This window comes from Diadema setosum, chromosome 16 (assembly GCF_964275005.1).
Source record: "Diadema setosum chromosome 16, eeDiaSeto1, whole genome shotgun sequence".
Classification (NCBI taxonomy): domain Eukaryota; kingdom Metazoa; phylum Echinodermata; class Echinoidea; order Diadematoida; family Diadematidae; genus Diadema; species Diadema setosum.
The window spans coordinates 32,294,650-32,318,279 of record NC_092700.1 but is presented as its reverse complement, the minus strand read 5'-3'; the positions used below and the strand labels follow the sequence as shown (position 1 = coordinate 32,318,279).

At 39.6% G+C, this 23,630-nt stretch overlaps 1 protein-coding gene and 1 pseudogene across 1 annotated transcript; one reads left to right on the top strand and one right to left on the bottom strand.

The window, feature by feature from the left end:
- Positions 1-2,693: 2,693 nt before the first annotated feature.
- Positions 2,694-21,417, bottom strand: LOC140240013 (TAF5-like RNA polymerase II p300/CBP-associated factor-associated factor 65 kDa subunit 5L). The gene is made up of 15 exons (XM_072319823.1): positions 21,349-21,417; positions 18,671-18,795; positions 17,487-17,565; positions 15,710-15,788; positions 15,288-15,423; positions 14,186-14,304; positions 11,587-11,857; positions 10,527-10,703; positions 10,004-10,110; positions 9,093-9,286; positions 8,248-8,361; positions 6,343-6,397; positions 5,020-5,142; positions 4,511-4,568; positions 2,694-2,897 (listed from the first exon to the last, which is right to left on the bottom strand). The coding sequence occupies exons 1-15, from the start codon at positions 21,415-21,417 to the stop codon at positions 2,768-2,770; spliced, it is 1,836 nt and encodes a 611-aa protein (XP_072175924.1). The 3' UTR covers positions 2,694-2,767.
- LOC140240172 (uncharacterized) lies at positions 19,929-20,645 on the top strand (annotated as a pseudogene).
- Positions 21,418-23,630: the final 2,213 nt, after the last annotated feature.

Genomic DNA, 23,630 nt, shown 5'->3' with positions numbered 1-23,630 from the left:
ATCCCTCAATTAAGTACCAATGTGTAAAAAATCTGATCAGAAGTGATAAACTTACAGTGACAATTTGTTTCTCAAGGAAGAAAAATTCATTCACAAAATTCAGCAATTCTCCAAATGCCACTGCATATTTCACCCAAATGCCATAGACATGGCATATTTCATCAAGTTGTCATAATTTCAGACAAAGCACATTTACTGCAATACTGACAAATTATGCATTTCTTTTTCTTCTGACAAATTTAAATGATGAACATCGTGCATGCCTAGTTTCAATAACTGTCTGCAAAGAACTTAATAAATTCATGTGGACAAAATAAAGCCAGCAATATTTACATATTTCACTTTCATGCTACCATCGCAATGTGTACATGTTTAGAAGTATCAACATCATGGGAATACAGAAGTGGCATCAATCATTAATAGGAGATGACAGTCTTAGCGCTAACTAGGCCGGGCTATTTAGGGAGATGATAGAGCTGGGGGGGGGGGGGGGCCTCCCAGGCCCCCCCCCTCCAGATCTCGGCCGTCGACTGCGCGATCGCAACGAAAATTGGCACACACATTGCCTATGATGTAATCTAAACTACCATGAAGTTAATTTTATCAAAAATTATCATTTACACTAAATTATGCAAATTTATGCATAATGATGCAGGAAATCAGACAATTTGGTATAAATCACTAAATAAAGCTCAAAACAGGCACATTTTTTGCGTAAATATTCTTTTTAGTGTCCTTAGCAAATGTAACAGAAAAAAATTGCGCAATCAGAAAAAATTTCCTAAGTATTTTATTGTTTTTTGAATTTCTTATTTCCTTGTTTTTTTTACTTTATGTTTTTCATTGTTTTTTCGATGAAATTTGTCCGCGACATTGTTCCGAACAAGAAAATATGTTATTAATTGATTTTAATCAATAAAACCCCAAAATAATCATGCTTTTATGAAATTTGCCTGTAACGCAGTTTGCATAGAAATTTTACACAAATTCACGTTTTTGAGCAATTTTTGGTCTGACATGACTGTGCATATTTATGCGCAACTTCAGAACCGCGCGCCCGGGCATCGCAAATTTGGTGTCAAAAGATGCAAGAGACTAGAAAGAAAATAGTCATGAAACGTTGCGGCGATAGCTTCTTGCGATAGCGATACATCGCGCAAAACGTCGAGGGGGGGGGGGCCTCGGAGGCCCCCGGCCTAGTTAGGGTTAAACAGTCTCGGCATAACATCCTCAACACTACCATCTAGGTGATATAATGGAGATGGATTAAGAAGGACATGTAATGCCTCCTGCATTTGTGAGTCAACATGTCTGCCAGTCTATGTACATGTCTATATCAGCACACCGGTACATTTCTTTCAATCAAGGAATCAATGGACTCATTCATTGGTAGTTAAACTCGATTAAAAGTCAATATTTTCAGTTTGACCACTTTGTCAAAATGCACAGTTATATGAAATCCTGAAGAGGAATTCTGAAACAGTCCATAAACCATGCACTCTGGCTTGACACAAAGCAAGTACGCATTTTAACACTTTCTAACGAAAGAATGTGTAAACCTCATTCAGAACAATTAGCTACAGTATTGATTTACACTCTAACAATATTGGACTTGATGGACCAGCCACAGATTAATAAATGTTAACCTACAACAGTGCATGAATGATCATGCACCAAGAGGGAAAAGCTCACGACACAACATATTCTTGGTCAGGTACATCAGTTCTTCAGTTACTCAAAATCATGGTCAACAAAATCGGTCTCATTTGATGACATCAATTTGGTCATAAATACTTTTCTAGAAACCTGAATTTTGAATACGTTTTGCATGATGTCTTCAATGAGAGAACTATGACGTAAAATGTTAGGTCTGTCATGATCAGAGTGAATTACAAGGAATGGTGTAACTTCTACTTTTATCAGCAATAGGACTGAAAAATCTTATCCCAATTCAATGAAATGGCTATCATTCTTTGAAAACTTGTCATCTATGACGTCATTTCAGATAACCTGCTGTGACTGAGCAGGTCTACAAAATATTGTCATAGTACTGGATAGTGACTTTTTACAGTGATTCATTCAAGTGCATCCAAGCACTCTACACTGTACATGAAAAGTTTGATTGCAAATCATGTTAAGCAGCACTGCTAAAAAATTTCAAGTAAATCCATCATCATATAGCACAAGATAAATCCTTTCCAGTGATTCCTCATGTGTTACATAACAAGGAATAGTCTTGAAATTATGATTTAAAATATATCATATATTTTGAATTATTTTCTTTCTTTTTTTTAGCAGGTTTTTCGCAAATATCTCAAATTTAAAGGAATGGAGTTAAATCATTTTGCAATCGAACTCTTCACATATTTTTGCAAGCCAAATGTGCATCAGCACCGTACCCTGTGACGGAACAGATAACACCACTGCTCACTTTCATAAGATGCCTTCAAATACTGATTCATGATTGGTCCATGCATCTCCCTGCCAGCACAGCTTTCTCTTTTTTTTTGTTTCCACATCTAGCTACCAAGTCATCATGGCCACATCACTACCAAATGTGAGGGATAAAGAGTCAACACCACAAGGGAAAGTGTCCTCCCTGAGGTTTGAACCCCAAACTCAGCCTTACAGAGTCTCTGATGACAAACCTTCTGACTTCTCACAGACAGCAGGAGGAAGAAATTCAACTGGTGGCTCCCGTGAGACATACTGGCAAGCAAAGGTCGGATTAAAAAGTCTTTTACAGCTGAGGAGAAATCTCAGGATGTCATGTTGCCATAGCAACCCCTCCTCCTGCTAGCAACAGATTGCACTTTGAGAAGGTCAGCCGATGGACGATGGTCTGTCGGGTGGAGATGGATGCCATCTGCTCATTGGAGTGACCCCCACTGTCTGGCCTACACGAAGACAGATGAAGAATAGAAAGTGAAAAACATCTCTCAATATCTCTCCAAATATATTTAATTACCCAGAACTCGGCTCTTCAGACCTTGTTACCTTAGCTCATCTCATCAGATTAGCAAAGAATTACTGTATAAAAGCCACTGTGTATATCTGATATGTGGCACCCAAATGTTTAGACCAAAGTATGCAAGTATATCTTAGATATAATTGAAGTATACTTGAAATGCATTGCTGTTGTTGTTGTTGTTGTCGTCGTCGTCGTCGCCGCCGCCGCCGCCGCCGCCGCCGCCGCCGCTGCTGCTGTTGTTGTTGTTTATATTCTTTTTTTTAACAGGGGTACCAAGGAAAAGATTGAGGAGGGGCAAGGGTGAAATTGCAAGGAGCAACTAAAGAAATACTTGCATGTTACATGCATTTCAACAAGTGAAAAATGATCCCTAAATCAGTAAAATATTTGTATGTTCTTATCAAAATGTGAAGAGATATTCAAGTTTACAGGAAGTGTCATGCAGTATCAAGATGACTTGGCAGGACTGTCATCATAATTCCTATTATATCCCTCATGTAAAGTTTGTTGCAATATGATTGTGCAGAGCACGAAAAGGGTGTAGTTTTACTAGCTATCTACGAGCAGCTGGATGCGGTGCAAAGTCTTACTATTTATAGTACATTTGGGAATCCACGATCTGCATGCAATCGTGATTGTGTGATCGATATCTAGAATGCTCACATAAGAATGTACGCAGTGCGCGTATTAGCGATACTTCTTGCATGCTAGCGACAGTGGCTAGCTAGCGCGGTGCCGATGGCATCACAGCAAATCTGTGGTGCGATGGCGTACTTGTGTGTGTGAACAATGCAGTTCAGCTCAATTGACAAAGTGACTGCTTCAAGTAACGGATGAATTTCGTAAATTGCAGCAGAAGTACAACATATCAGGTACGGTTTAAGAATTTTTTTAGTCAACTAAAACCGATTTTGAAGATGGTATGGATAACAAAGCCACTGTAGGCCTACTTCTTGTCCTGGACCTCCTTCTCACAGAGTTCTACGCTGTGTAGCTCGTAGGAATCAACAACGGTTTAATACACGGTGGCCTATACATACAGTGCAGCGCTAGCAGTGTCGTTCGTTACGCACTGCATGCACTGCTGCACTGCCATGGTCTAGATTTAATGTTAAGCCTGCACATTTCCAAAAGGGAACCTTGTCATCACTCTAGTAAAATGCTCGAGAGGGATATAAAACAAATATCGACTGCTTTCTTTCGGGCCATGGTAAAACTATTAGCCCTCAGTGATTTCTCAACAGTGCCATGTCCCTCGACTTCGTCTCGGGACATAGCACTGTTGAGAAATCACCTCGGTGCAAATAGTTTTACCATCTCCCTCTGTAGCTGTCGATATTTGTATACTATAATCAGTATGTTATGTCATAAAGCCATGATCTAGTAACTTGTCTCTCATCCTCATCATCCCATTTTTATTTGTGTGTGTGCGTGTGCGTGGGTGAGGGAGAAAAGAGGCACAGATGATTGCATGTACAAAGTAAAAATGAAATGCTTGTGTATATGTGTGTGAGTCTTTGTGATGTGGGCCACACTTACAGTGGATGTTTCACACCTTGCCGGATGTCCCATAGGCGCACCGTGCAGTCAGCTCCACCTTAAGGCATTAAAAGAAAAACAAACCCCAAAACAAAACATGAATCCTGTTTCGTCAGACTTTACCCAACGATGCTGCAGAATCTGTTCTGTAAGATCAGGGAAACAATTCATTCATTGGTGGGTACAAATAGACTGGCGACCCTGTGGTAGCTACAGAGGTAGAGTGCGCTGCAACAGTAGCGTAATTTCATGCTAGCCTATCTCAATTAATCACAGTCATGAAATTGAAACATTTTACTGTAAAATTTATGACATATTTCTATAGGGAAAAACATATGTGATAATTGTGTGAGTTTTGTAGGAGTTTTTTATTGTGTTTGAAATCATTTTTTGTTTTCTTCACTGCTTGGAGGCGTCCAGAAAAGAGAGAAGTCTGGATAAGTGAGGTCCCCTGATAATCAAGGTTGGACTGTAATGCCCTGAAGGGAAGGGAGAAATAGCCGAGTCACCTGATGCTAACAAAGAGCTGTCTGGATTGAAGGCTAAGGCGTAGACGGTGTCCGTGTGGCCCCTCAGTTCTTTCATCAGGCCACCGGTGGCTAGGTCCCAAACTCGTACCCGGCGGTCTTCCCCTGTCCAAGCAGAAGTACAGGAGAGAGATTAGTGAAATGGGATAGCTACAGTCGTCACTACTTACACAATAAGGGACACATCATTCATGAGACCTTTGATATGATATACAGAATGTTTTCCCAAAGCATGCATACATTGCAGTCTGAGAATAATGTGGCACACAGGGAGGTTCCAACCATGGCACATCAAGGCTCAAATTCACAAAGGTGGTCTAAATTTAAACCATGGTTTATGTATATTTCTTCTGCGTAGATATGATTGACAGATTACGTACGCTAACAGGCATCCAGTAAAAAACCGTGCATTGATGCGCGCATGTATTGGTACGCCTATTTAACGCTTATTTTAGACCATGGTCTAAATTTGTACCATGGTCTAAGTTTAAACCACCTTCGTGAATTCGGGCCAAAGAGTTAATAGAAGTCAAGTTGAGTAGTTTACATACAATACTATACAATCAACATCACATAAGTCAAATATTTGCCTACTTAAAGTTGAATGTCTTTTCCATTCCTCTTCTCTTTATATTCTATTGATTTTAATCCCTCGTACATTGAATTTTTTCCATGTCGCAAGCTACTTCTTCAGTCCAAATAGATTTGACTTAGGCAAGGTTGAATGTACTTAGATGTAAATGTTTGCACGCTTAACTTACTACAGTACATGCATAGTACAGTAATTGCACTACGCATTACACATACAACACAAATTCCAATGTGTGGGCCTTCAGACAATCAAACTGAAACTTACAAACACCTGACTGTCATCAACAGGCTCAGAGTGTCAAAGTGCCTGTGTGCATTCAGTGAGGACAAGTGTTCACATTATTTTTTGATGGCAAATTTTGTTCCAATAAACTTGAAGCAGAGATTGCTACACATCTAATATTTTATAAGCATGTTTCACGAGACTATATTGGGCTCAGCATGCCCAGAGGACTATATACATGATGCACAGCCCAGGCACAAATATTAAGCTTCTGTTGAAGACGAATTTCTATAATAAGTGCAATGAATGCCGAGCTCATTAATCTCTTAGCCAATTTTAGCGTTACTTTCACCAATACTCCTCTGTAAGGATTGGGGTATGGGGGTACGGTGATAGGGGGAATTCAGCAATGCACAAATATGAATGGATGTCAGTCTACACATGATTGTTTATGCAGTGTTCAGACAAATGTCTGTGCATGATCAACTTACCAGCGGAGGCGAGATATTTCCCATTGGGAGCACAAGCAACTGACAGGATGGTACTCTGTAGGTAGTAAATAGCAAACATTGGATGTTAAAGGGATCGTACAGTTTTGGTTGAGACCTAATTTCAGGTTTCTAACATTTTTTTGGTGAGATAATGAGAAACCTCTTATGAAATATGAAAGAGTATGTAATTCTATGAGGAATTCAACGTTTATTTGATGAAAATTGGTTTTGAAATGGCTGAGATATCCAAAAAGAGCGATTCTAATAAAGTGTGGGACCCACACTTTATTACGATCGCTTTGTTTTACTTTGTTTTTGGATGTTTCAGTCATTCCAAACCCGATTTTCATCAAATAAACTTTGAATTCCTCTTAAAATGGTATGCTCTGTACTATATCATAAGTGTTTTCTTGGTATCTCGCAAAAAGTTAAAAGCCCAATACTCATCTCCTAAAGATGACTCCACCAATACTGTACCATCCCTTTAAAGGCATAATTTACCATTTGCACATAAAACAAAAACCCAGCATTAGTACTTTAAAATAGTTCTAAAATGTGAGTTAGGGATAGAAACAACCACTGTAAAAATTTGAATCCTTATAATCGATGTTACGTATTGTTAAATACTCAAAATGTGAACAATAGGTATAATAAAAATGTTTCCAGACTAAACCGTCTACAGTTATGGTTGAATGACAAAAATACTGATATCTTCTTTTATTTTAGGCTTTATTGCGAAAATTTTATATGCTAGAATGTTTTTGTGATACAACAGACCTACACTTATGCATCAAATGTGATATCTTGAAAATTTTTCAAATCACTCCCAAAAGTAAACTGGACCTTTAAGATGCTTCATATTTGGCTGGGATGTGTCTTACTGGAGAGCAAACATAGGTGAGCAATCATACTTTGTGACTGAAAGGACAAATAGGCAGCAGGCTCCTAAAACATTAACAAATCTGCATGACAGCAATAAATGCTAAGACATTCATACTGGCATGCTGTCTAACACAGCAGTTGATTGGTAGCTTAAAAAGTTTACTTGGATAGCTCCTTAAGCGTCATGTTTGCATGCCTGACTTGGTCGACAGCTCGACAACCTCGCATGTTTTGCATATTGTGCACACACCGATTGATAAATCAAAATATGCCACAGTGCAATGTACATTGAAAGCATCATAGCCACACTCTCATCATAAAAGTCATACCACAGCAAAGCTTGTTATTTTCTTTACAACTTGGCTGTGATGCATTTCCCACATATACGCTTCAATGAAAAATTTATACAACTTTGGTAAAACACAATGTTTTCAAAAAGCACCAGCTCATTGTGATCTCAGAATAATGTGACTTTACATTGTGGCATTAAAAAAATAATAATAATTATGAGGCATTACTGCATAAATGGTATTTCTAAATCTTTTACCATTGAAACGTCAATCACTTTATAATACTTTCTCATAAATGATTTTTTAATCACTCTGTTCAAGATAAAAAGATATTTTGGTGTTACAAATTCTCCATGGAAAAAGATATCAGGTTTTTCGTGCAACCTTACATCTACTGGCCCTGTGGTTGCTTGCTTTTAACAGTTCACTTTTTCAGCAGCCACACAATATTTCTTGGTGCATGTGTCGTCAGCAGTCATTAAAAACTACAAAGAATTTTCCATTGCTGTTATCAAGATCCACATAAGATGCCATGCAAAAAAAAAAAGTTGTCAATATGTTCTTGATACTTTATCTGGTTAGCTCTAACCTTTTGGCAAATTCTGCTGCTTTAACCTCACTGACTTTTACAGATTTTACTCCTCTTTGATGCTTATCCTGCACTCAGGAGTGCTTCCAACAAACAATATGGCATTATTCCCTCTCAAAACATAACAACCGTTCAGACTCCTACCTTGTGGCCTGTAAGCAGGCGTACAGATTTGCCCTGCGTCATGTCCCACAGTCTGACGGTCTTGTCGCTAGACCCCGTTGCCACATATTTGCCGTTTGGGTGGAACTTCACGCACTGAATGTTGGAGGAGAGACGGGGGGGGGGGGGGGGGGGGGGTGGGGGAGGGGGATATTATTTCAGCATAGACAAGAGATGGAGCTTTCGTATATGCATTCATGAGAGCTCTTATTACACATCTACCATTACAGGGCAATCTCATTTTAACAATATCAAGCCATGACAATTATCTTGTTATATCTGGTTTCTCACTATACTCGGGTACAAAAACAATTAAACTATTGTGACTATTCATTAAAAAAAAACAACAACAACAACAAAATTTGCACAAACTGATTTTACATGAGGACTAAAAAATACATTAGGTAAATAGGTCAACCCAGTCCCTCAATTTGTATATTCCTTTTCGTTTCATATATTTCCTGAAAGAGCAATTCCTCTTCTTTCGTACAATTCTAAAGTTTGGGATCATAAAACCAAGGGGAAAGTGTCTTTCTTGCAGTTTTCCCAAAACTTTTCTTTGGTCTGACATGGCCTTTCTTCATAGCCACACCAGCTCCCAATATCTCTGAAAAACTAGTGCTATGTTAGCAAAGGAAGTCATGATCAAGAAAATTCTGGGTAGAGAGCAGTAGAAACTCTGGCTAGGGTGTGGTAGACTTTCATCCCACAAAACAGAAGAGCACTTCAATGCAGCAGTGCACAAACCATGAACACACCACTAGTCGTGCTGAATAGGCCCATCATCCCTCATCCAAAAACTTATCCAGATCACCACGGCAACTCACATCAACATCCATGAGATGGCCACAGAGGACCCGCATGGGGAAGGTTCTCTCCGGGCTCCAGAGCCTCGCCGTCTGGTCCTTGGACGCGGTGCAGAAGTAGACACCCATGGGGCTGACGTCCACATCCCAGATTGGGTACTTGTGGCCCCGGTAGACGGCCACGTTAGAAAAGGTCGACAGATTCCATGCCCGAACTAGAAGGAGATGTAAGCAGAAACTGTCTGATGAATGAAGATATGATTGCAAGTTGACTTATGACCATTTTCAAAGCTCACAAAATCATATTTCCTTTTCACAAGGTGTTTACTTCTATTCATAATGATTTTTTATGAGTTCATTAAATAATAAATGTTGGAAAAGGGCATCTGATGCAAAAGTATGGTTAACTCGCACTGGACAGCAACACTAATATGAAAGAGGAAATTACTGTCTACAGAGTTACCAATGCATAATCTTGTGTCCTTTCTACTAGGGGTTCATTTCTGACTGTGACAATTTCGGAGTTAATCGATCAATAACTGCTGGAGAAGGACATTAGACACCGAGATATGGCTCCAAGTATATGATATATTAACTAATTTATAAAATAAAAAATGATTGTAAATTGAGTATCAAACCTTTTCAAAGCACTCATAATCTTGTGCCCTTTACACAAGGGACAATCTGGGCATAGTCACCATCTTCATTCCCTAGAAACTGCTCTAAAAACACTTACTGTACTTATTACATCAACTGACACAGATATCGAGAAACCACTCATCACTGAATTTGGATTTCCTACTTCCCCTACTCCCGATGGTGTTGCTGAGGTGCACTGCTCTACCTGGTCAAGTTTGAATGGATTTACAGAAATACTGATGATACAGCTACATGTCTGGACATTTAGCGGATAAGGGAGGGGTAGCGGATACCTGTGGCATCACCAGATGCAGATATCATCAGGGGAACGTCCGGAAGAAAGCCGCTGCCGTACACAGTGTCGGAGTGTGCCCTCATGACCTTGCATTCCGCACCGAGGCTGGCCAATAGTGAACACAAAAGAAAGAAAGAACACATTACTTGGCAAAAAATGCATGCACGCACAAAGTGCATGCCTACATTTCTTGTTTCATTACTTTACTAAACTATTGCAAATTTAACCACTTTTGAAATTGTTTGGAAGTTCCAATTCGCAAAAAATTTGACTCGCTAAATATATGGCGTATACAGTAATTGATTAGAAAACATCACTTAGCAACCATGATTCGTATGCTCCGAGACTGCAATACTTCTGGCGTACCTATTTGCGTAATATTTCACATTTTGTTGTAGCTCAACTGATGTTGTGTTATCACAGCGGTATTTTAAACATTTCTTGTGAATTGGTCTCTATTTTAGAACAAAAATTGACAGTTTCTGCAGTCATGTGGGATCTACGTTTGACCTTTAACTTACCTGTCCTCAGTCAGGAAGTCCTGCAGGCAGTCTCCTGCCAGATTGACACGGCTGACGTCCACTTCATGCGGCTGGGCTCTGAGCTCCTTGGGGGAGAGGCTCCAGACCCGAAGGGCGGAGTCCTCAAATCCACCAGCCAGGAGCTGGGAGTCATCCGAGATGGAGACACAGCTGAGTCTGTATGAGGAGGGCAACCACAAGATGACGAAAAGGGTTATTACACAAACAGCTCTTTCAGACAATAGAAAAATCTCTCTTGTATATAAATTAAATGTACAATTCGAAATTACAATCTTGCATTGATTTACTCAATGTTCACAAATCAAATGTAAAACATAAGCTCTTTGAGACGATAGAAAAATCTCTATCATGTTCTGTCATCACAATCATCATCATCATCATCACCATTGTTGTCTTCAGTTTACTTCATTACAGTCATCATCATCGCTGTCATCTTAACTTTACTGTCATCATCATCATTAGTGTCATCTTCACTTTATTGTCATTACCATCATCATTATTCACAATCATCATCATTGCTGTTATCTTTATCTATCTAACTTTATCTTATCTATTACTACAATTACCACCATCATCGGTGCTGTCATCCTCAGTTTACTGCCATACTTAACAATAATCATCTTTGCTGTAATCTCTGTTCACTGTCATCACAATCATCCATCATCATCACTGTCAGCTTCAGTCTACTGCCATTACAATCATTATTATCATCATCATCACCATCATCATCCCTACTGTAATCTTCAGTGTACTGCCATTACAATCATCATAACCATTGCTGCCATCTTCACTTTACTATCATTTCAATCATCTTCACTATAATAACCATTATCATCTCAATCAACACTATTATCATCATCATCATCATCATATCACCATCACCATCACCATCACCATCATCATCACCATCATCATCACCATCATCACCATCATCCTCATCATCCTCATCATCATCACCATCATCATCATCTTCACTATCCTCTTTAACCTAATCTGACATACCAGTTACAATTTCCCAACAACCCACACCCAGACTTACCCCTGGTATGCATTCAGGACGCTATAGAGGATGATGGATGGCAGAGAAGGGGGCCCTCTCTGGACCTTGTCGATGATGCTGTTGATCTCAGCCAGGTGTGCGGTCCTCCTCGCCTCATCCTCGCCTTCCTTCTCCTTCTCCTCCTTCTTCGCTGCACCCGTTGCCGCCTTCAGGGAAGACGAGCTGGAGTTGGAGGTGGATGACGATGATGACGGCTGGGTCGGAAACTCATCTCCATCCTCCTGCAATGATGATGCTGGCGAATGCCGGACTGAATGAGGTATGAAATTTACACAAACACACACAAATAAAAAAAAAAAAAAAAATCAGTGACTACTTTAATACAGTATTCATTGCATAATCGGGACAGGTTGGGAGTAGCAAACACGGCCCCTTTAAGCGGGGAGCCCGATTTCGCGATGAGCACTCACCATACACTAACGGCATACGACATGTACATGTAGTGCACACACACACATGCATACTGACGTACTGTACATGTACATGAATACACAACCACGCTACCCCTCGGCGCGACCCTCTAGCTCATTCACAACTGACGAAGATTGTGACGTACACACACTCAGATCACAGTGTATTGAAAGTTGAAACACTCAGAGACTAGGAATTTGGACTTTGCCCTAAAAGTGTATGACTGAGATTAAACAACGTACACAGCCTGAGCTGTGTGAGCGAGGCACATCTTTTATTGGATGTGAGTAGGAATTGCAAGTGAGCACATGGCTTTGCTTATGTAGGGGAGAAGAATGTTCGCGAAAGCATGTGTTTCGCAATGGCATGGATACTTATACACGGCGCTTTCGTGGCTATGCATGTACGTGTACTGGATGGACGGAGGTCAAAACACACCAGTCCGAAGCTTGCTTTGTAAGTTCGATGTAAACGACAACTGATAATAGAGAATCTTTGAAATATTGTTGTGGTATTTTGGTAGATTTTTTGTGCAAAATATCAACAAAATCAAAGATCGCTTGAAGAAAAATTGTCCCGTTTATCAGAGGTCCCCGCCCGATTATCCAGTGAAAATAACATGCATAAAACTTGGAAATGTTTCTGGGAAGCGTTATGTCATTTAACCCGTTGAGGACGAGTCCTGAGTATACTCGGGCAGGTGTCTATGGGAAATGCGTGTTGTAGCAAAATCAGTCCGTCCTCAACGAGTTAAGCGAGGTTCCCGATTATCAGATGCCCGATTATGCGATGAATACTGTATACACTATACACAATGTATTGATGATAACGCCTACAAAATACTTGTGGAAAAACAAGGCAAGTGCCAAATTGTGTCTCGCCCATTCGCGTACAAGGAATTAATATTTTTTATAACTCCCAGAAGTTAATTGACCTGCTTATGACCTTTGACCTTGTGGTGACCTTCAACACCCCAAGGGACATTTACCATCCAAGTTTGGTCACAAACGGACAAAGGGATCAAAAGTAATGAGCCATAATCGAAACGTGCCATAAAAACATAACATTAGGCCCTAAAAATTTGTTGACCGCTTTCTGTTACCTTGTGATGACCTTTAACTCCCCAAGGGACATCTACCATCCAAGTTTGGTCACAAACGGACATAGGGATCAAAAGTTATGAGCCACAATCAAAACGCGCCCTAAAAACATAACATTGGGCCCTAAAAGTTTGTTGACCCCTGTCTGTGACCTTTGACCTTGTGACGACCTTCACCTCCCCAAGGGACATCTTCCATTTAAGTTTGGTCACAAACGGACAAAGGGATCAAAAGTTATGAGCCATAAACAAAATGCGCCCTAAAAACTTAGCATTGGGCCCTAAAAGTTCGTTGACCCGTCTGTGACCTTTGACCTTGTGGTTACCTTCAACTTCCCAAGAGACATCTACCATCACCCAAGTTTGATTGCCATTGTAGCAACATGTGCTGAGTTACGTGTGATAAGAGAGTCTTGCAAGTAAACTTTAACGTATGACCTCAAATGACCTTTGACCTTATCATGTGACCTCTTACGGCACCATAACATGAAGGTACCCCCAGTGCATCCATCACCCAAGTTTGATTGCCATTGTAGCAACATGTGTCGAGTTACGTGTGATAAGAGAGTCTTGCAAGTAAACTTTAACGTATGACCTCAAATGACCTTTGACCTTATCCTGTGACCTCCAACGGCACCATAACATGAAGGTACCCCCAGTGCATCTATGACGCAAGTTAGGTTGTAATCCAAGCAACTTATGTGAAGTTATTTGTCAAAAGAGAGTCTTGCGGGTAAACTTTAACATAGAAAAGAGAGTCTTGCACATACTCTTTAATATATGACCTCAAATGACCTTTGACATCATCACATGACCTCCGACAACACCATAACATGAAGATACCCCTAGTGCTTCTATCACCCAAGTTTGGCTGCCATTGCTGTAACAGTTGCCAAGTTATGCATCATAAGAGAGTCTTGCAGGTAAACTTTAACATTTGTGACGGACGACGGACGGACGACGGACGGACGACATTTGGATCCCTTAGTCTCGCCTTCACCTCCGGTGGGCGAGACAATAAAAAAAAGGAGCTGAGAAATGGCAAAAATCACATTCACCACTGCCAACCTTTAATGTCGATGTGGAGGTTGATGATGCCCAGGATAGCAGTGGTATCTCGGCTCTGGAGGAAGCGTAGAAGATACTGGAGGGCCTCATCTCCAACCTCAACAACGTACTTGCAATCCCTGGAGAGAAATAGATGATGCCAAAAGTGGTTTGAGTGCCATTCACATACTTTATCAGGGTGAGAGTCTTTTCAAAGGGACTTTATAATATAATATGCTACTCAGCTTAATACTTACACTGGCTGCCTGTAACATTCAAAGGGTTGGCTGGAATTAATGAAAGCATGGATATTTCACATCATAACTCTTGTCAAGGTAGATATACCTTGGAAAGACCTCACCCCCTCCCCCAACCCCCCCCCCCCCCCAAAAAAAAAAAAAAAAATGAAAAAGTATTTTATTTATACCTGAAGAATGCATATCGATTTGTTTAAACAATAACAATCAATAACATGATGGGGACTGAATAGACTGATTTCATCCAAGTCAGTTTTTGTTCAACTTCCTTATACTACTTTGAATTTGGTCGTCTTCACAAAGTATTAAGACTAGTAGATGAATAATCATTGGTGTCACTAGATGCGAATGAGTTTTCTTCTATGCTTATGTAGTCCCATTTCCCTCCCTAAAAAGAAAAGGGATTAATGGATTTACATTATATGAATCTTGGCAAAGCGTTATAGTCTGAATCTTGTGAGTTAATAAATTTCTAACCAACATGTAGTCCATGGAAGGTTGGGCAAGACTTGGGCAGTTGAGGCAATCTTTTGTGAACAAAGTACATGTATACATAATACAGGAAATAATTTTTCCTAACATCTGATTAGCAATTGCAGCTGATGAATAACATTTCAAATGGTACACTGTAGGCCTACACTTCTATAGAAAAAAACAAAAACAAAAATTGCTACACCAAAGGTAGTTCGTGTAACGCCGGTATGAAAAATGCATAGCAAAGTGCATTGCGATACCAGGAAAATTATTCCCTGTAGTGTAGTATATTTGTACACTTTTACAAAAAAAGGTCTATCCCACAAACATATCAAGCAAGTTTTTGTACCACTAGACAAGCCATGCCCACCTGGGGCATCTCTCTCTCCTACCTGAAGGCCGTGAGGACGGGGTCAGTGAGGAGGTCCATGCTGTTGTAGACCCCGCTCAGGCTCTCAACCAGCTCCCTGGCCCGGCCACTCTCCCTAAGGTGTAGGCATGCCTTGTGCTTGGTGTACAGACTGTGAGCTGAGGAAAGAAGAGAGTTGTCAAGGAGAAGGATTTTGACAGCAGTAAGGAAAGAAATGATAACAATCACAACATTCAAAATGACAACACCAGACTACATGTAAGATAGACCCTTGATCTGTATAAGCTCTCACTTTCACTTTGATCATTTTTTTTTTTTGTTTCATGCATTTTTTTTTTTGTTTCATGCATTTTTTTTTCTTTTTTTTTTGGGGGGGGGAGGGGGGCTTGGCATAGCATACAAAACATATGTACACCAACACAATACAAACATCATGACACCTACCATTTGACTTGTGACCATCACAGATCATTTGAAGGTAGAGATGAACAAAAGTTGGCACCAACAGTCCGACAAGATCTGCCTGTGTGAACAGGAATAGATCACACTGTTTTAAGCACTGCTAAGAAACTATGGTAACAAAACTCCAGTCCAGTACAGTTTTAAAGGGGAAATCCAGTCCAAATACAAATAGATTACACTGTTTTAAGCACTGCTGAGAAACTATGGTAACACAACTCCAGTCCAGTACAGTTTTAAAGGGGAAATCCAGTCCAAATACAAGTTAGTCTGATAAAAAAAGAATAAAATCTTATGAGTTCAGCAGTACAAATTTGACTGAAATTGGATTAAAAATAAGGAAGTTATGACATTTTGAAGTTTTGCTAATTTCTGCAAAACAGTTCTTGTACAGTGAAGCGAGAATAAGTGAGTTAACTGGGTCATAACATCACAATTTTCCATCGATCCTGTACAAAAAAAAAAAAAAAAATTAAATTAAAAAAAAAAATGATGGAAATTCAATGTTTCTCTCATTGAAATCTGAAACATGATGTTATTCCTGATTGAATAACTTCAGAATAGTGAACAGTTGGATACATGTATACCAGGATTTGAGCCTCGGGCATAACTGCGTTTGAATGAAAAACTGGAAATTCTAAAATTTTATGTACAAACTACATGGCAAGTTGTGAGGGCATGACATGCTCATTTGCCATTTGCATATTCATATTTACCACTCAAGAACTGTTTTGTGCAAAAAAATAGCAAATCTCCAAGATGTCATAACTTCCTTATTTTTCACCCGATTTTGATCAAACTTTTACTGTTGAACTTGTAATATTTTACTCTTTCTTATAAGACTATGGTAGATTTCCCCTTTTAATCAAGGTAAGTATGCTTGCATAAGATGACGAAATTGCTTGAAAGCTATTCAGAATAAATATATGCAATGAAACAACATATTAGTAAAAAACAAAGCAGATGATGAATGTATGGCTAAGTGAATGTACACATATATATATACATCTAGCATTTGAAATACAAACGGATGTGATCACTGAGTTGGTATTTGGGAATTGTCAAAGAGTAAACTCTTATTGAAGCATTTATATGTAACATCGTTTGGGATCCACCCGGCAGTCTTATGTGTCAGGTAATCATAAACTGTTAAAACCTAGCATCCACACAACTCTATTTTTAGTCCTATCATTTTCAACTATCACAAAAATGACAACACAAACATACTGTATAATAGCTTTTACTGTGATCCTGTGAGATCAGAAAATTATGTGTAAACAGATATGACTTCTCATAATTCATAGCGCCCAAAGCAGGTATGCCAACCACGTACCAAAACAGCAGTGGAGTGTTCTGAGGGCTGACATGGTGCATTTTCAGTGGGAAAACAGCATTTTTACATTTTGTGCCACTGACTTGTCTAGTAAATACACTTTGGGAAAAACAGCATTTCCATGAAAAGAAAAACTGCAGTTTTTTTTTTTTCAAAAAAGCAGTGCAAAATACTGCATAAAAAGAAACAGTTGGCATCTCTGTCGAACAAATACTGCATGTTGAGAATAACGAAATAGACATTGAATTTTCAGTGGCGGATCCAGAGGGGGGCGAACCGGGCGCGCGCCCCCTCTTTATTTCTTGTTAAAACAAAAGAAATAAAAAGAAAAGATGGGGGGCGTGTGCACCCTTTACCCTTTACTTTTGTAAAGGTGCCTCCCCTTTACGGAATTTTTGGATCCGCCCCTGATTTTACACCTGCCGTTACCTTATACTCTTCAGTGGCTGAGTCTACAAAGAGACGGAATCGTGTGAACTGCTGCTCAAACAGATCAGGGTCTTGGTCACTGCAGAGGTGGACAAAACAAGAAAAGAAAAACAGACGGTCATTCTCATGGCTACCAAACTCGATGCTCTTGAAAAACAGCAACAAATTTTATGTAGTCCTTCTCCCTCTGCATAGTTTTACACTGGAACAACCTACCCCAAGAGGCTGTACCTTGGTCTACCTACGGAGGAAGCCTTCTGATGCCATCTGACAAAAGTAAACAAGAGCAGTTTTGAGGTGTTTTTTTTTACTTCTTCTTCCTCTTGAACATGCACCATGTACATTTTGTATATAATGCACCCAAACCTGTCTATAGTGGCCACCGAAGGGAGATGAAAAAAGTGGCTGTTGCAGACAGGTGGCCGCTATAGACAGGGTCTTTAACATGACTTTTCTCTTGGCGGCAATTGAGTTTAGTGGTCGTGATATGGCAGGTGGCTGCTATAGACAGGTGGTTGCTATGGCAGGTTTGACTGTATGTACCCTTGATCACGCCGCTTTGAAGCGAGAGCGCTCTTGCAATTTATGCACACACACACACACGCATGTATACACAATTTCAGATCTACAAATAATCTTCAGGACTGAAGGAGGCAAAATAAATGGAAGAGGGATGATTCAGTTAAATTGCATGAACTGTAATGCCTTGACACAAATACATTTCTATACATTATTTTAGATTTATGGTAAAGTCCATGCCATAAGAGAAATGCAAATCACTCCAATAAAGTTCTGATGTTGCTCACTATTTTGTTTTTGCACTTGATCCTGGACTCTTTAGAAAAATTAATCTTTGCCAGCAAGCCCAATGAAAAAAGAAAAGATTCATGCAACATTTAACAAAGTCAAACTTTCATAAACCATAGAAATTAGAATACCAGGTAGGCCTAATGTAAAATGGCTTAACTTCGGTTGATGGTGGTGACACACTGCTTTTCATTTGTTCTTGGCCTTCTTGCATGTTTGTATTATTATTGTAATGCCAAGAACCAGAGTGTGAACACAGCTTGACCCACTGAGGCCGGACTGATTTTGCTGCAACACGCATTTTCCATATACACCTGCCCGATTATACTCGGGACTCATCCTCAATGAGTTAATAAAGTGTGATGCCACATTCTCACCATGAATTACAAGCAACCACGTTGATGGCTCCCAACTCCTTTTGACGAGAGGACTGCGACGCCATCTCTCTCATCGTGTCCGTCAGTTTGAGGTTTTTGCGGTTTACACTCTCGCTATTGGCATCCTGCAAACAAGACAAAAATCATATTTATTTAAGAAATATGACTTGTACAATGTAGATCTATTCGCAGCATTAAATTTTTGTGAATTGGAGCCGATAAGCTTTCATGTGGACTGACTGGTAGGGCAATTTGATATCAAAATGTTCTACTATTTATGCAGTGGGGAATACAATGTATATTTTCTATGATATACTTAGATTCTAGTGATGTTTAAAGGACAAGTTCACCTTCATAAACATAAGGATTGAGAGAATGCAGCAATATTAGTAGAACACATTATTGAAAGTTTGAGGAAAATTGGACAATCGATGCAAAAGTTATGAATTTTTAAAATTTTGGTGTTGGAACCGCTGGATGAGGAGACTACTAAGGCTTGTGATGTCATATGAGTACAACAGTATAAAGAAAATGTAAAAGAAAATTCAACATATTTTCACTTTTTTCGCATTTGAAAGAGCACTTGACTTGCCTCTTTCTAAAGGCAATGGGAATAATATTACCCATAACATATGTCAGTAACGAGTCAAGGGGATGTGCACTTTTTTCAAAAGATGACATTTTGTGAAATTCTCTATTTTCCTTCTATTGATGTATGCATGTGACATCATACACTGCAGTAGTCTTCTCATCCAGCGGTGACTGGACAAAAACTTCAGAAATTCTTAACTTTTGAACGGATTGTCCAATTTTCCTCAAACTTTCAATGATGTGTTCTACTAATATTGCTACATTCTCTCAATCCTTATGTTAATGAAGGTGAACTTGTCCTTTAATAGATCTTTATAATCTTAGAAAAAGTTACTTTTGTGAGTTTCGTTCATGTTAAAATCATTGTGTGTTTTTTCCAGGCAATCCTAACCACTAACTAGTAGAATTAAATTCTCAATAACAATACTATATTAACCTTTATACAGATCTATTAATGTTAGATTTTTCTTCTTATAGGATCAGCGAAGATCTATTCTTTACTCAGTGTGATTCTTAAAACTGACAACATGTTTTCTTTAAGTTTTTTTTTAATTCTGTATGGTAACGTTAATAAACAGTCATGTACATGACTATCTAGTCTGCAGAAGATGCCAAGCTCCTACAACAAGACCTGGATACACTCAGCAACTGGTCAAACAGATGGCATATGGACCTCAACGCCAAAAAATGCCACTCAATATCTGTCACCAGGAAAAGGAATAAACTACACCACCGGTACACCCTGAATGGTACAGTTCTGGACTCGGTTCCATCTGCCAAGTACTTGGGCATCACCATCACTACCGACCTCACGTGGAATCAGATATATCGAACATCTGCCAGAAGGCAAATAACACCCTCGCCTTCCTACGTCAAAATCTCCGGATACACAATACACAACTCAAGTCAAGAGCATACCAGACACTTGTTCACCCTCTTGTAGAGTAAATTTATGCATGCACAGTGTGGGATCCGTACACAGCTGGATGCATACACCAACTGGAGATGGTACAGAGTAGAGACGAGCCGCAAGATTTGCACTCAATCGTTATCACAACACATCAAGTGTATCTGAAATGCTCCAGCAACTTGGTTGGTCATCGCTCCAGCAGAGGAGAGAAGACATGAGGCCGACTCTGCTGTACAAAATGCGAAACTCACTAGTGGACTTTAACCTGCACCACTACATACAACCCATCACAAAACAGACACGCACAGGCCACCCTAACTGTGACAGCAGCCGCCACACGAAGTGTGGTGGCGCGGTCTCCGGGGCTAAGGCCACCCCTACTGCTACCAAGTTCCTCGTTCCAGGACGGAACAACATCAGCAGTCATTCTTCCCCCGCACTGTTCGGCAATGGAACAGCCTATCCCAAGACTAAAGCTGTACTTCTCCCCACGGTGGAAGCATTCCGTTGCCACCTAACTGTTAGTGGAGGATGTAAACTGAAGTGCGGGAATAGGTTTTTTACTTGCACCATGTAAAATACGCACCCTTCATCCAGGCACTTCAACGTAGGAATGCCCATTGCAATTTATGCACACACACACACACAAAAGTCATCTGCAGTAAATCTTCAGGACTGAAGGATGCAGAATAAACAGAAGAAGAAGAACAAATTATGTATCGTTTCAATAGAGTCTAGGTTAGAATCTACTCTAACGGGTTAGTAAATAGTAGTCTGGTCTAACGTTAACCGTTAACGGTTAAAGTTTAACTGCTTCTTCGCTGCTGCTGCGCACTCCTCCATACTTTTACAGCTCGCAGCCAGTCTTTGAGGTCCTGGCGAATTTTCAAACACACTCAACATCTAGACCCTCTAGATACCGGCATGCCATAGCTATAGCCCATTAATGGTCCATATTTTTCTCCAATTTACTGACCGTAATCCACGTAACAATTTCATCGCATAGCGATAACACGCACGTAGCCGTAGGCCCTACCGGTCAACAGCAGGCCTACTCTCCCCAGCATGCACCCGCACCCATACCCACCCGCCCCTACACGCGTGGGGTGGCATGTCGCCCGCAGAGTGGTAGAAAGATAAGCCTGCCCATTCTTGCTCAAATTACTGTATTACTCACGATATAGTGACGGCGCTTCAAATACTGTAGGACGGCAGACTGGATCTGGTCATTCCCTACTCGTTTCATCCTGCTACCGTGAAAATGTAATTTAATCAAACTTCTGGTCACGACAGACAACAGCTAACTTGTCACGGTGTGCAGTTCGTTGAGGATCGCAGACATATGTACAACGTAAGATTGATACCCGTGCTAGCTGTGTGTAGCTGCACACTAATTGTAAAACTGTAAACACTTCATGCACACAGCTACAGCTAGCTAGCTGTGTGTTGTTGTTGTTGTGTGTACGGAATATGTTAAAATTGAATGGGAACTACCAATTGTTGTCGTTATCGCGTGTCATGCTAGTCTACCCAAGGAGGTACTAGGCTACCGTCAGCCGTTTGACTCCCCCTCCCCTTCATCATTAATTTCCTAAATCCCGTCCTAAGTATTTACCATCAGATAGAAAACTATAGATGAATTTGACGAATGATTGGATGATCATCATTTTATTTAAAAAGGAGAAGAAGAGACTGACGATTAAAGGGAAATTGAAATGGAACCTGCAAACGCAAAAACCCCTTTTTTCTGCAACAAATTACTAGTTCAAAATAACTGATGTAGCCTACATAATCATCATCTGGAACATTATGTTTATAGTGGAAACAATGATAGAACGGCGATTTCCCTTGCTGGACGAATGGTAACCAATCACTGTGAGTCTGGAATAAATTATGAGACACAAATTATAGACTAATTATTTCATAATCTTTCATGTATATATTATTATGCTTGCAGAAAATGGTGACAGAAAATTACCTCTATCCCCCCCCCCCCATCTCCCTGGCTCTCAACACTATTCTCTCTCTCTCCCTCTCCCTCTCCCTCCCTCCCTCTCTCTCCCCCCCTCTCTCTCCTTTGCCTTCTTCGTGTTTTTTTTTTTTTTTTTTAGAAAAACAAAACAAATGAAAACGAACTAACCCACTCAGGAGGTGACCAGTATAGTGTGCCTGTGGTATTTTGTGCAACATAAACTGAAGAGCCGGTATCCCAAAACGAGCTAACTCCATTTTTGTTAAGTTGAGATATTTTGTGATTAAAGCTGCTGAATGATGATAAAAATACAGGATATCTTACTCATAACTAGAATATTCCTTGTTATGTCACAAGTGAGGTATTACTGGAAAGGTATAATTTTGCTCTATCTGATGATGGTTTTACCTTGAAATGTTTGAAAATGACGCTTAGCTCATTTTGCAATAAAACTCTTCGTATTTTTCTTTCAATTTTAAGAGTCTCAAATTTACAAATGAAAAAGACTTACAAAATGTATCTACTTTATAATGATCAATTAATTCTACAGTGATCACTCATTATGAAGATCGCACCCCTTATGCCCAAAACAACTTTAAAAAATGTAATGAAAAAAAAAAAAACTTGGTCAATCACTATATCATGTGCCAAGAGGAACTACTCAAGTTCCATGTTCAAGTAGGCTTTGATAATCTGATGATGTTTAATCTAAGAAATGTTGGAATTTAATGTTTACAAGTGTTTTTTTTTTCAGTTCTATCCTTTATACAAACCTCCATTGTTGGTCAATCAAATCTAGGCCTATATCTTCCTGTTTTTGTTCATAATCAAAGTCCACGTGAAACTGGTGTGGATTCGTTAGTATGTGGTGTGCTATACTTGTACGGTGATGTATCGGGGTGGGTTCTACAATAAGACAACTTATTGATTGATAGAGAGAGGGAGGGAGAGAGGGAGGGAGATGAGAGGGAGAGAGAGAGAGGGAGAAAAGGAGGGAAATTTAGACACAGTGAAACATACCTAGGAAAGAGGAATAGGGAGGGAGTGAGGGAGAAAGACAGAAAGAGAGAGAGAGAAATGGGAGGTAAGATAAAAAGATTGATATTTCTTTGCAATCTGAAATATATATCATGATATTGTGCAATATTAATCTCGTGATTCTTTTTTAAGTGTAATGTTTTATATTTCATAGAATAAGTCGCATATACACTTCATTGAGCTTGTTATGGATATTTATGTGTATAGTTCAGCTTTTTGTACATGTATTCCTCTTTTGAGCCATTTTTATGTATTCTTTTATATCATTTGCTGTAAAACGTCACAATTCGACCTTTGGCTGCGACGATGTTGATATCAATAAACCATTTCAATTCAATTCAATTCAATATTGTTAGTAAAGGAAGAATTGTCGCTCAGGGACCACTCACAGTATACCCTATACAAAGTAAAACAAAATAAAACAAAAGAGAGAAAAGCATGGAACCGTG